The sequence below is a fragment of the Xylocopa sonorina genome, chromosome 2 (genome assembly GCF_050948175.1).
Source record: "Xylocopa sonorina isolate GNS202 chromosome 2, iyXylSono1_principal, whole genome shotgun sequence".
NCBI lineage: Eukaryota > Metazoa > Arthropoda > Insecta > Hymenoptera > Apidae > Xylocopa > Xylocopa sonorina.
The window spans coordinates 15360776-15374156 of record NC_135194.1 but is presented as its reverse complement, the minus strand read 5'-3'; the positions used below and the strand labels follow the sequence as shown (position 1 = coordinate 15374156).

At 49.8% G+C, this 13381-nt stretch overlaps 1 protein-coding gene across 11 annotated transcripts in view; it reads left to right on the top strand.

The window, feature by feature from the left end:
- Shot (dystonin-like protein short stop) overlaps positions 1-13381 on the top strand; it is a 76178-nt gene that overhangs the window by 49290 nt on the left and 13507 nt on the right. For 10 of the 11 annotated variants that reach the window (XM_076909630.1, XM_076909628.1, XM_076909624.1 and 7 more), the window contains 10 exons: positions 1929-2075; positions 2159-2382; positions 2470-3264; positions 3343-4196; positions 4367-4656; positions 4729-6250; positions 6337-6506; positions 6573-10216; positions 10502-10513; positions 11203-13330. In XM_076909630.1, the coding sequence (XP_076765745.1) occupies positions 1929-2075; positions 2159-2382; positions 2470-3264; positions 3343-4196; positions 4367-4656; positions 4729-6250; positions 6337-6506; positions 6573-10216; positions 10502-10513; positions 11203-13330 (9786 nt within the window). The remainder of the gene's footprint in view (positions 1-1928; positions 2076-2158; positions 2383-2469; positions 3265-3342; positions 4197-4366; positions 4657-4728; positions 6251-6336; positions 6507-6572; positions 10217-10501; positions 10514-11202; positions 13331-13381) is intronic. The other variant, XM_076909634.1, reaches the window with a different exon arrangement.

Here is a 13381-nt window from a genome sequence, read left to right as displayed (position 1 = left end):
CGCCTATCGCTCTACGTGTGCGACGATAGCCGACTGCGAAACTACTCGCGAGCTCGCACTACTTTAACCTATGTCACGCAACTCACCCTCGCTATCGACCGCCATAGTCGGTAGCAGCGATTACTACCTAGCAAGGCAGTTTAACAGCGAACATCTCTGCCTGATATCGGACACGAACTCTCTCATCTTGCATGGTGCACCTGGGACAATAAAAAAAAAAAGAAAACAAAAGAAAAGAGCGTGCCACGGTGTCGATGATCGAAACCACGACGAGTTGAGTCGCCTATCAGCTATTGGAACGAAAAATGGCCAACGAAAAGAAGAAGAGAAAGAAAGATGGAAATCGTCGTGACGACCGTTTCGCGTGGGGCGCTCCTCTTTTAAATTAACAACTATCCAGATCGCTCACACACGCATTATCCATCAGGACGCACGTCATATCACTTGTTCTTCACGTAACAGGGGGCTAATGTCACGTTATATACTAATCAACGATGCGCACTCGCCGGTTAAATAAAGAGTAACGATCGATGAAAAAAAAAAAAGAAAAAATTAAAGAAACGAAACGAACGGACGCGGTAACACAGCTAGTTAGTTGTTACCTACGATCTAATAACCGTTTAACAGTATCCAATCGATCCTCCGCGTCGCCTGATCGCATCGGCAGTGCTAACTCGAGCAAATCGGTTGTTAATTGTGTAATATGCACGTCTGTTAACCGACGTTTCACGCTTCTCTTCGATACGAGTCGTTGGTCGATCAATTTTTCCCTCGTTTCTCGCCCGTGTCGCTCGTCCCATAAAAAGGGACGCGAATGGGGCGGAAGAAAAGCGTGAAACGACGACATCGTGTAATGTACATCGATACGACCTGTACTACCATGGCATTAACGACGAAACGAATCGACAGCGACTACTCGATGCGTAGCCACGTGTTACGTGTGATCGCATGCTTAACCAGATTATCATCACACGCATATTTATATCAATATATACAATTTCTCCCTGGCCCCCTTTTATTAATCGAGTAACGAACGTATACGTGCATATATTATATATATGTATATTATATATATACGTGTACATACACATCGTTTTGTTCATTTTTCTATTTTCAACGATGCTCGTATTTGTTTGATCCAGTCGGATTATTTACACTGAAGTTTTACTTTTTTTCAGGTATTATTGCGTTCAGTTTTAAGCTCGTTCCTGTCCCCCTTTCTAGCACGAGTTATGCGGGAAAGCTCTGACCACCGTAGCATTGCTGAACATATCTACATTTTATTATGTTTATTTATTATTAGCTGTATTATTAGATAATAGACGATACGGTCCGTATCGTTAATCGCGTGTCCCATGCCCCGTATCATCTCTCGTATTCACTTCGTTCGTCATCTCCTCGCGCGATATCGTTCTCTCCAAGTTTGTCAATTTTGCTTGTGGACGCGTCTTACTGAGACGAGAACGCGGCTTCCGTTTCTGTCCTGTCGTACGCTTGAGACTGCATAGAAAAAACCACGTACGGGAGAAATATGCAGTTCGATTACTCGCTGCAGATCAGATCTTTTTGTTTTTTTTTATTTTGGTTCTTCTAAAAACATCTGTGTTTTTTTTATATAATTTTTTTTCTAGTTAATACTTAATTATAACGTGTTACGTTTTACGTTCCAAGTGTGTGTATGTGTTTGCATGCGTGAGATACGTTTTTAAGCTTTATTTACCATGTTCTGTTTTTTTATTTCGACTGACAAACGTTGTTCCTTACAGACCGACCGCCATTGGTAAGAGGGCGGTTTTCTTCTTTATTCCTCGTCGTTTTGTTAACCGTTAAGAGAGCACGTTAGATAAGAGACTAAATCGCGACGCTCGTTTGTCTGCCTGCGAGTAGTTACCACATTAGCACGTTTTCTCTGTTGCAAACAATTGTAGCAAGCGGTCGAGGAGAAGTACAAGTTGTGCGACGAAACGTCCTCGAGGCTGCTGCAATGGATATCCGAGGTCGAAGACAAGCTGGCGAACCAGGAGAACGTGAACGAGGACGTCGACGAACTACGAAATCAAATAAACGCGATGAAAGTAAGCGTTCTCGTATTCTACCTACGGTTTGCAAGTATGAAAAGAACGACGACGTTGAACGTTCGTTCGATTGATATTCGCAGGAGATCAAAGAAGATCTGGAAGCCCATTCGCGTCCAGTCTCCTCCTGTCTCGATCAGATCCGGCAAGTGGTTCTGACCGGTGGTAACGTACTGTCCAGCGAAGAAGTCTCCACATTGGAGAGGAACGGTCGATCCCTGAAGACCAGGTTCGACAGAGCATCCGATCGTACCGAGAGAATGGTGAAGCGATTGATGGCTGCCAGAGACGAGTTGGTCAAGTTCAAGTTAGCGTCTAATTAAAATTCCTTTTTATCCTTCAAAAACTCTTTCTCGATCAGGCGTAACGAGTAATTGCTCCATACGTTTCACAGGAACGAGTTATCTACGTTCTCCCACTGGCTAGATAACGCGAGGAGAATCCTCGAAGAGAAAGAACATTCGTTATCCGATTTAAATAAACTGACCAGTAGCACGGATTCGACTCGGGACTTCATCAGCGACGTGATAGCGCACCAAGCTGATCTTCGTTTCATCACGATGGCCGCCCAGAAGTTCATGGACGAGAGCAAAGAATTCCTCCACGTATTGAACGAATTCCGAACCAGTTTGCCGCAGAGACTACCTCATAAAGAACCAGTGGCCAGCCAGGACTCGCCTGTGCGCGGCGAGGTGTCCGTCGTTACCGCCCAGTACAAGGACCTGCTCTTCCGTGCCAACTCGTTGTCTGACAAGCTTTCCGGCGTTGGCGGAAGGCAGAGAGACTACAGGGAGTCGCTGGAGAAGGCCAGAAACTGGCTGAAGGAAGTTGAACCAAAGATCCACAGAGCGATTTCAGAAGCGGTCGCGGCCGAGCCTAAGCAGGTGGAAGACCAGTTGAGCAAGGCGAAGGCATTGAACAACGAGATGCTGGCGAACGAGAGGCTGGTGGAGAACGTGAAAGTGACCGTCGAGGCTCTCTTGAGGTCTCTCGACGGGCAATTGACACCGAAAGAAGTGGACGAGCTGGAAGAGCCAGCTAAAGCTTTGGAAGACAAGTACAAACAGTTGACCAACGCTATCGCCGAGAAGTGCCAGGAGCTGGATGCAGCGTTGGTTCGAAGTCAAGGAGTGCAAGACGCGTTGGATAGCTTGGTGCTCTGGTTGAACAATATTGAGAGTCAGTTCAAGTAAGTAATGGCATTTAGAAGGAGATTATCGATAAGGTAATCGGATCGAATCGATCAATGATGATTTGTTTTTAACAGAAACATTCAACGACCGGCTAGTCTGCAGAAGGATCGTCTGGAGGAACAGCAGAGGGATCAACGTCTTCTCCAAGCCGATTTGGATAGTCATCGTCTAAGCGTGGAAGCTATAGCAAGCAGCGCGCACGACTTGTTAACCAATTCCAGCAATGCGAGAATCGCGAAACGTATAGAGGGCAAGCTGAACGATGTCCAGAGCAGATTCGAGAAGCTAATGGACAAATCATTGCGCAGAGGTGAATTCCTCGACGAGATCGCGCAAGCGCTCAGCGATTTCTTAGTCGAAGCCACAAAGTTCGACAGCTGGTACGCCCATATGATCGAGGCGCTAGAGTCGAGGGATCTGAGCAAACTCGACGTCACGGAATACGACAGCAAAATGCTGGGCCTGATGGACAAACGCGAAGATCAACGGTCCAACTTCGAAGACCTGATTCGCAACGGGAAGAACTTGATCTCGAAGAAGGACGTCACGGACGTGGCGCAAATTAGAGACAAGATCAAGGCGCTCGAGTCGCAATGGAAAGAAGTGAACAATTTGATCGACGAGAAACAGCGACTGAGCAAATCTAGGGCGGAGCAATTGTCCGCGTACGAGAAGCTACGCGATCAGGTAATCGATTGGCTGACACGAACCGAGAGCAAAGTACAAGGACTCGAGCCTGTAGCTGTTGACGTGGACAAGTTGAAGAGGCAAGCAGACGAGTTGAAACCGATTCAGAAAGAATATCGCGATTATGGTAACACCGTTGACAAGGTGAACGATCTTGGAATCGCGTACGATGGCTTGCTCAAGGAACGCACCGAAAGTCCAACTCGTCGACGTGGTAGTACCAGTCCAACTAAGAGACCAGGTACATACTAGTCACTCCTATTCCTCTCCTTAGCCGTTCAGTCATCGATGCTTTGCCAATATTTCCCAAACCATACACACGATCATTTCCACTTGATCACAATCTACGACTCATTCATCTCATCTGTCGTACAACTTACACGACATTTTTTTTTCTTTTTTTTTTTGTAGTACGACGAATGTCACAAGACGGTCGCTCACCATCTCCCGCTAAATTGTATGCTGCTCAAAGTCCGGTCTCCCCAGGTGGTAGCAGCGGCTTCAGCAGCCGGCGTTCCAGTCAGGACGGTTTCCACCTGGAAGACTTGTCGCCAGTTCAGCAACAGCTCTCTGAGATCAACAACAGATACGGACTGTTGGGTGTTCGTCTGTCGGATCGTCAAACGGAACTAGACAATGTCAAGGATGAGCTGAGGAGGCACATGGATAATTTGAAGACGCTTTCTCAGTTCTTGGAAAAGGTAGAGTATCGATCGTAGCTCTTGTGGTTTATAAACGAGCGAAAGGTGGTTAAATAATGCGAATGCTTACAGATTCAGCGACAAATACCGAAGGAGACGATGCCAAGCACGAAAGAAGAAGCCGACAAGACGGCGAAACAGATTAAAGTCGTGATCGAAGAGATGTACGAGAAACAATCTTTGTTGGACACCACGAGAACTCAGGTTCGCGACTTGGTCAGACGCAAGAAGGGTGCATACGGTGTGGACAGACTGAATGATGAAATGGAGGATGTTACCAGCCGATGGAGATCATTTAGTGAACGTTGCAAAGACAGAATTAAATTCCTGGATGACGTGAAAGACTTCTACGATACATCCGAGGGCCTGGCCTCGTGGCTGGGATCGAAAGAGAGAATGTTGGGCGCCTTGGGTCCAATTTCAGCCGACCCCAGGATGGTCGCCAGTCAAGTGCAGCAAGTGCAAGTTTTGCGAGAAGAATTCCGTACCCAGCAACCTCAATTGGATCATTTGGTCCAGGTTGGAGAGAACATTCTGGGAGTCATTGGAACTGACACCACCGACGGCCAAAGAACCAGCGCTAAATTGGGATGCATCTTAGACAAATGGTCCGACCAGTTAGCTCGTCTCGAAGAACGAGCGCAGAGCTTAGGCGATGCGGTCGACACCAGCCGTGAATTCGACGCGAGTTTGAACCGCCTGCGCGACGCTCTACAAGGTATCTCCGACAATCTCGACGAATTGACCCTTGAGAAAGACCCTGAAGATCAACTGCGTAAGATCGAAAATCTGGAGAGGCAACTGGAAGGACAAAGACCTTTGCTCGCGGACGCTGAAGCAGCCGGAGACCAGTTGTGCGAGGTTTTGAGCGACCCGGCGTCCAAATCCGAGATTCACGGAAAATTGGCCGCAGTTGGGAAACTGTATACCAATCTCCAGAAGAAACTCGACCATAAGAAAGCTGAGATAGAGGGCAATCTGCGAGATGGACGCCAATTCGAGGCCTCGTGTACCAAAACGCTGGGCTGGCTCGCTGACGAGCTTGGAAACATGTCCGAGAAGTTATTGGTGTCCGCCGATAGAGACATTCTACAGCAACAGCTGGACCATCACGAGCCAATGTACAGAAACGTGATGGGCAAAGAGCACGAAGTGATCATGCTCCTGAACAAAGGACGGGACATGGTGGCGCGATCGCAGAAGGTCGAGAACCGATCTCTGCAACGTGACTTGGACAAGATGCAATCGCAATGGGATCGTCTGAAGAAGGATATGCTCGACAGACACACCAAACTTCAGACCTGCGCGGAGCATTGCAAGAAGTACTACAAAGCTCAAGATACGTTCCTTCCGTGGCTTCGTCAAGCCGAAGACAGGCTCGAGTGTCTGAAACCGGCCTCCTTCAAGCGTAAAGACATCGAGAAACAACTGAAAGAGCTGTCCTCGTTCAGGAACGAGGTGTGGAAGCACTCTGGAGAATTCGAAAACAATAAGACTCTTGGCGAGACATTCCTCGGAGCTTGCGACATAGACAAGCAAAATGTGAAGAACGAGCTTGGCGCTATGAAGACCAGATGGGACAAATTGAACAATGGTAAGTTTAATCGAACGCCCTTTGTTACCGAATAGTCGTCTTAATCAGTCTACTAATGTCGTTGTATGAATCGATTCATGTTGCAGATCTAATAGCGAGAACACAGTCATTGGAGGACACTGCAAGGCACTTGATGGACTTCAATGAAAACTTACGAGAACTTCGACACAGTTTGCAGCGTTGCGAGGACAAACTGGCGTCCCACGACGCTTTAGGTGGAGCGGCTAAAGACCCGAAACTTCTCGATAGGATAAAGGTAAATAGTCACGAGGAAGATCAATTACTTGATACTTGACTGACACGCGATATAACTCGGTTGCAGATTTTACGAGAAGAAACCGCAAATTTGAGGAAACCTCTGCAATGCGTGAAGCAACAGGCCAACGACCTGGTGAACACCGCTAGCGAGCAAGGAGTGGACGCGACGCATTTGCAAGACGAAGTGGACAACCTGAGCGATCGAATCAACGACCTCCAAGCGAAATTGGACGACAGGTGCAACGAGTTGCAGAGCGCAGCTACCGCGGTTGCACAATTCAACGATCACGCGAAAACGATCGGTCAACAGATCGCTAGTCTTGAGAGGGAATTAGACTCGATAAGAGCGCCAGGCAGAGAGATCAAGATAGTACGATCGCAAATCGAGGAAACCAGCAAGATAGTGAGCAAAGTGAACCGACTGTACGAGGAAGTATCCGATCTGGAGAACCTTGGAGAACGTCTGGTCGACTATGGCTTCGCGGCAGACGCTGTCGCAACCAGAGAGCAAGTCGCTGGATTGAAACGACAAATTGGAAAGCTCGATGATCGTTCCCGAGATCGTCACGACGAGCTTACAGCCACTCTGAACAAATTGCAAGAGTTCTATCAACTGCACTCGAATGTTATGTCCGCCATCGACGAGGCGAACGATCACGTGAGGAAGTTCAAGCCCGTTGGATCGGAGGTGGAGTCCATAAAAGCGCAGCAGGAAGATTTCCGACTTCTTAAATTGAACAAAATAGAGCCATTGGCTCGAACGGTCGAAGACTGCAATATTCTCGGCCAAGCGCTGATTCAGACCGCCGGTCGTGACGTGAACACTGGAAATATGGAGAAGGATGTGGACAAAATGAACGAAAGATGGAACGACTTGAAGGATAGGCTGAACGAAAGAGATCGAAGATTGGACGTGGGACTGCTGCAATCAGGAAAGTTCCAGGAAGCATTGGAGGGTCTCCAGAAATGGCTGACGGACACTGAGGAAATGGTGTCCAATCAGAAACCACCGTCGTCAGACTACAAGGTGGTGAAAGCCCAGTTGCAAGAACAGAAGTTCTTGAAGAAGATGCTGATGGATCGTCAGAACTCGATGTCCTCATTGTACAATATGGGCCAGGAAGTGGCTGCTGGAGCGGATCCTAAGGAGCGAAAGATGATCGAGAAACAACTGAAAGAACTGGTGGGACGTTTCGACAATTTGACTGAGAGCGCGGCTGAGAGGATGGAGGCGCTCGAACAAGCGATGGGTGTCGCGAAGGAGTTCCAAGACAAGCTCGTGCCCCTTGCAATCTGGCTGGACAAGACTGAGAAACGCGTCAGGGACATGGAACTGGTCCCCACGGACGAGGAGAAGATCCAACAACGCGTCACCGAGCACGACGCTCTTCACGAAGACATTCTATCGAGGAAACCTGACTTCAACGAGCTTACGGAGATTGCCAGCCAACTGATGGGCCTGGTAGGCGAGGACGAAGCTGCTCTCTTGGCTGACAAGTTCCAAGACGCAGCCGACAGGTACGCCAATTTGGTCGAACGCTCAGAAGCTCTTGGCAGTCTTCTTCAACGGTCCAGACAGGGCCTGCGTCACTTGGTCCTCAGCTACCAAGAACTCCAGGCCTGGATGGAGGGCATGGAGATCAGATTGTCGAAATACAGAGTCCTGGCGGTGCACACAGAGAAGCTTCTTCAGCAGATGGAAGATCTTGCCGATTTGACCGAGGAGGTCTCGACTCGGCAGACAGAAGTGGACAGCACCACCGACGCTGGGCTGGAATTGATGAAGCACATCTCAAGCGACGAGGCTCTTCAACTGAAAGACAAACTCGATTCCCTACAACGACGGTTCAACGATTTAGTCAGCCGTGGCTCCGACTTGCTCAAACATGCCCAAGAATCGCTGCCACTGGTCCAACAGTTCCATGACAACCATAATCGTCTGATGGACTGGATGCAGGCCGCGGAATCGGCTCTTCAATCGGCTGAGCCTCGAGAGGATGAGATCGTGCGATTGGAGATGGAGATATCGGAGTACAGACCAGTTCTGGACAAGATCAACGCCGTGGGACCACAGTTGTCTCAACTATCACCAGGTGAGGGTGCGGCTACCATCGAAGGCCTGGTCACCAGGGACAACAGACGGTTCGATGCCATCGCTGAACAGATTCAACGGAAGGCGGAGAGGATTCAATTGAGCAAACAACGCTCGCTGGAAGTGATCGGAGACATCGACGATCTCCTGGAATGGTTCCGCGAGGTGGACAATCAGTTGAGAGAGGCGGAACCACCGAGCAGCGAACCGGAAATCATCAGAGTACAGCTGAAAGAGCACAAGGCGTTGAACGACGATATCTCGAGCCAGAAGGGACGCGTCAGGGACGTGATATCAACGGCGAAGAAAGTGATCCGTGAGAATGGACAGCACGAGGACACATCGACGATCAGAGAGAAGATGGAGGACCTTCGAGAGACGATGGAGATCGTCTCTGGTCTCTCAGCTGACAGACTTGGCGCTCTGGAGCAAGCCTTGCCATTGGCTGAACATTTGCGCGACACCCACGTTGGTTTAGTCAGCTGGCTGGAAGAGGCCGAACAACAAGTGTCCATGCTTCCTATGCCCGCGTTGAGACCCGACCTGATAGTCGCCCAACAGGACAAAAACGAGCACCTGATGCAGAGCATCAACGAACACAAACCTCTAGTGGAGAAACTGAACAAGACCGGTGAAGCATTGCTGAAACTTTGCAATGAAGAGGAGGGTATCAAGATACAGGATATCCTTGAAGCGGACACCGCTCGATACACCGCCCTCAGAGCAGAGCTCCGAAGGCGACAGCAGACTCTCGAACAGGCGCTCCAGGAGTCCTCTCAGTTCTCGGACAAACTGGAAGGCATGCTGCGCGCCCTTTCCTCGACCGCCGATCAAGTCAACGGAGCTGAACCCATCAGCGCCCATCCTGGCCGCCTGCGGGACCAGATGGAAGAGAACTCGGGTCTGATCGACGAATTGACGCAGAGATCAGAGGCATACGCCGCCGTGAAGAGAGCCGCGGACGATGTGATCAGCAAAGCTGGTAACAGAGCTGACCCAGCCGTGAAGGATATCAAACGGAAGTTAGACAAATTGAATAAACTATGGAGCGACGTGCAGAAAGCGACTGTGGACCGAGGACACACTCTCGACGATGCGTTGGCGATCGCGGAGAAGTTCTGGTCCGAGTTGAACGGCGTGATGTCCACCCTGCGAGAGCTCCAAGACGCCCTCGCAGGTCAGGCACCACCAGCGGCCCAACCTGCCGCCATTCAACAGCAACAGGTCGCTCTACAAGAGATCAGACATGAAATCGATCAAACGAAACCCGACGTGGAACAAGTCCGCGCTTCCGGCCACGAGCTGATGGGTCTCTGCGGTGAACCAGACAAACCGGAAGTGAGAAAGCACATTGAGGATTTGGATCAAGCCTGGGACAACGTGACTGCCCTCTACGCCAGACGCGAGGAGAACCTGATCGACGCCATGGAGAAGGCGATGGAGTTCCACGAGACCTTGCAGAACCTGCTCGAGTTCCTCCAAGAGGCTGAGGACAAGTTCGCCCGCATGGGACCGCTGGGCAGCGACATCGACGAAGTTAAGAAACAGATCAAACAATTGGCCAATTTCAAATCGGAAGTAGATCCACACATGGTCAAGGTCGAGGCTCTGAACAGGTAACCAAACACGATTCTTTCGTCCCACTGACTTTGGCCCCCGCCCACATTTGCGATTTGCTGGATTCACGCGTGATCACACGATATGTTCTCCATAATGGCCGCGTATCCCCCGTCTACGTTGTTTCCAGCGCGATATCGCGGTGTCTCACTTCTTCTCTCTGATTTCTGTTACGATCCGCGCGCGATTTACCATTTGTACGATAACGCAAGCTTCTCTACGTACAGCCAGCGAGATTCTAATCCCAACTTTTGTTTTTTCCGCGCCGGTTCCTGAACGCATAGGAGTCTGACAAGGCAAGTCAACCTCTCTCTGTGTTATAGCAGTAGTTAGAGCATGGCTTCAAATGTTATTTTATATATACATATATATATATTTATATTGTACCTCGATCATACACACACACACACACACGTACATACCTACGAGAACGCCCCCCCTCGCCCCTCTAGCCCTTGTACTTACAGTAATGTCCGTAACTATGTAATATCCCAGTTGAGGTCGAATAATTGGAATCCCTAACTTATATCTGTTGGTTGGAGTTCGAGCAAGCGTTTGGTCGACGATGTATCCGCCTGCATGTCTGCCTTGGCTGTTGCCTGGCTCCGTGACGTGCCTGTTCTACTTACACACTCCATATCGTAGGTATTTGCCCGTGGACTGGACGACGAACGCGTCAGTTACAAGACGCTACTCCGTTTCCATCATCGAGGACAAATAATTTTACCTGTCAAGCGCCACTTCGAGTATACAGTGAAATAATAAGAGTCCTCGATGGCGTTAACCGAGTGGTTCCTTAAAATAAGTATCGCTCCTCTCCCGTAGAATTCGTGGGCCCTGTGTTCATTCCGACTAAACACGGACATCTAAACGTACCGGTTTAAGCAACGGTCGCTCCCATGGTGTACGCTTTCTCACATCGACGCGTACAGTTCTCGTTGAGCAGTCGATACAAATTGTACAACTCATCGTCGTACCATTTCAGACAAGCCGCGGAACTAACGGAGAGAACATCGTCGGAACAAGCTGCAGCCATCAAAGAACCGCTTGGCGCGGTGAACAAACGATGGGACGGGCTGCTACGAGGACTCGTGGAGAGACAGAGGCTCTTGGAGAACGCGTTACTGCGTCTAGGACAGTTCCAGCACGCTTTGGACGAGCTACTGGTGTGGATCGAGAAGACGGACAACACGTTAGACAATCTGAAAGCCGTGGCTGGAGATCCTCAGGTGATAGAAGTCGAGCTGGCTAAGCTGAAAGTGTTGGTGAACGATATCCAGGCCCATCAGACCAGCGTGGACACTCTGAACGACGCTGGAAGACAACTAATCGAAGATGGAAAGGGAACAGCCGAGGCATCGACGACCGCGGAAAAATTGGGCACTCTGAACCGTCGTTGGCGCGATTTGCTGCAACGTGCCGCTGATCGTCAACGCGAACTGGAGGACGCGCTTAGAGAGGCGCAGTCGTTTACCGCGGAGATTCAAGATCTGTTGTCTTGGCTCGGCGACGTAGACAATACCATAGTCGCATCGAAACCAGTGGGAGGACTACCGGAGACAGCCTCTGAACAGCTGGAACGATTCATGGAGGTGTACAATGAGCTAGAGCAGAATCGTCCGAAGGTCGAGACCGTTCTTCAACAGGGGCAGGAGTACTTGAAGCGCGCTGACTCGAGCAGCGCCGGTGGATTGAACCACAATTTGAGGACGTTGAAACAACGATGGGATAACGTGACCGCCCGCGCCAGTGATAAGAAGATCAAGCTCGAGATTGCTCTGAAAGAGGCTACAGAGTTCCACGATGCACTCCAAGCGTTCGTTGACTGGCTGACCAATGCAGAAAAGATTCTGACCAACCTGAAACCTGTTTCAAGGGTGATGGAGACCATACTCGGCCAGATAGAGGAGCACAAGGCGTTCCAGAAGGACGTTGGAGTTCATCGTGAAACTATGCTGAACCTCGACAAGAAGGGCACGCACTTGAAGTACTTCTCGCAGAAGCAGGACGTGATCCTGATCAAAAACCTGTTGATTAGCGTGCAACACAGGTGGGAGAGGGTAGTCTCAAAGTCTGCCGAGAGAACGAGGGCTCTGGACCACGGATACAAGGAGGCGAGAGAGTTCCATGACGCTTGGTCGAGCCTCATGAACTGGCTCGACGAAACGGAGAAGACCTTAGACGAGGTAGCCGCGGACGGTGGCCTCGGAGGTAACGATCCGGAGAGAATCAAAGCCAGACTGAACAAACACCGCGAATTGCAGAAGGCGCTTAGCGCCAAACAAGGCACATACGACACCACTATGAAGAACGGAAAAACATTAAAGGACAAGGCACCGAAGAGCGACGAATTTGCTCTGAAGGAGCTCTTGAACGAACTGAAGAACAAGTGGACCACCGTTTGCGGGAAATGCGTGGACAGACAGAGGAAACTGGAGGAAGCGTTACTATTCTCGGGACAATACAAGGACGCGATTCAGGCGTTGCTGGAGTGGCTCGTCAAATCTGAGAAGCAGCTGGCGAACACTGGGCCGCTTTTCGGTGACCTGGACACCGTGGTGAACCTGGTCGAACAACACAAGACCTTCGAGAAGGACCTCGAGTCTAGAGCTTCGCAAATGGACTCTGTGATAAAAACTGGACGCGAGCTTTTGGGCAAGGCGACACCGGATGACGCCTCTGCCATCGAGTCGCAACTCGCCGAACTGAACGATCTTTGGAACACCGTGACCAGATTGTCCTCCGACAAGACTGGACGACTCGAAGAAGCCCTCAAAGAGGCTGAACGTCTGCACAAGGCTGTTCACGTGCTTCTCGAATGGTTGAGCGACGCTGAGATGAAACTTCGATTCGCTGGACAGTTACCGGAAGACGAACAAGAGAGCAGGAATCAGTTGATGGAACATGAGAAATTCCTACGCGAATTGCACACTAAGGAAGTAGAGAAAAATCAGACCTTGGAACTGGCTCATATCATTCTTGGGAAGGCTCACCCGGATGGAGCGTTAGTTATCAAACACTGGATCACAATCATTCAATCGAGATGGGAGGAGGTCGCTACTTGGGCGCAACAGAGGAACCAGAAACTGGAGAATCATATGCGAGGGCTTCAGGTAAACGATTTTCCTCCTCATCGTGTATAATCATCCCCCTCGAACTTCGAT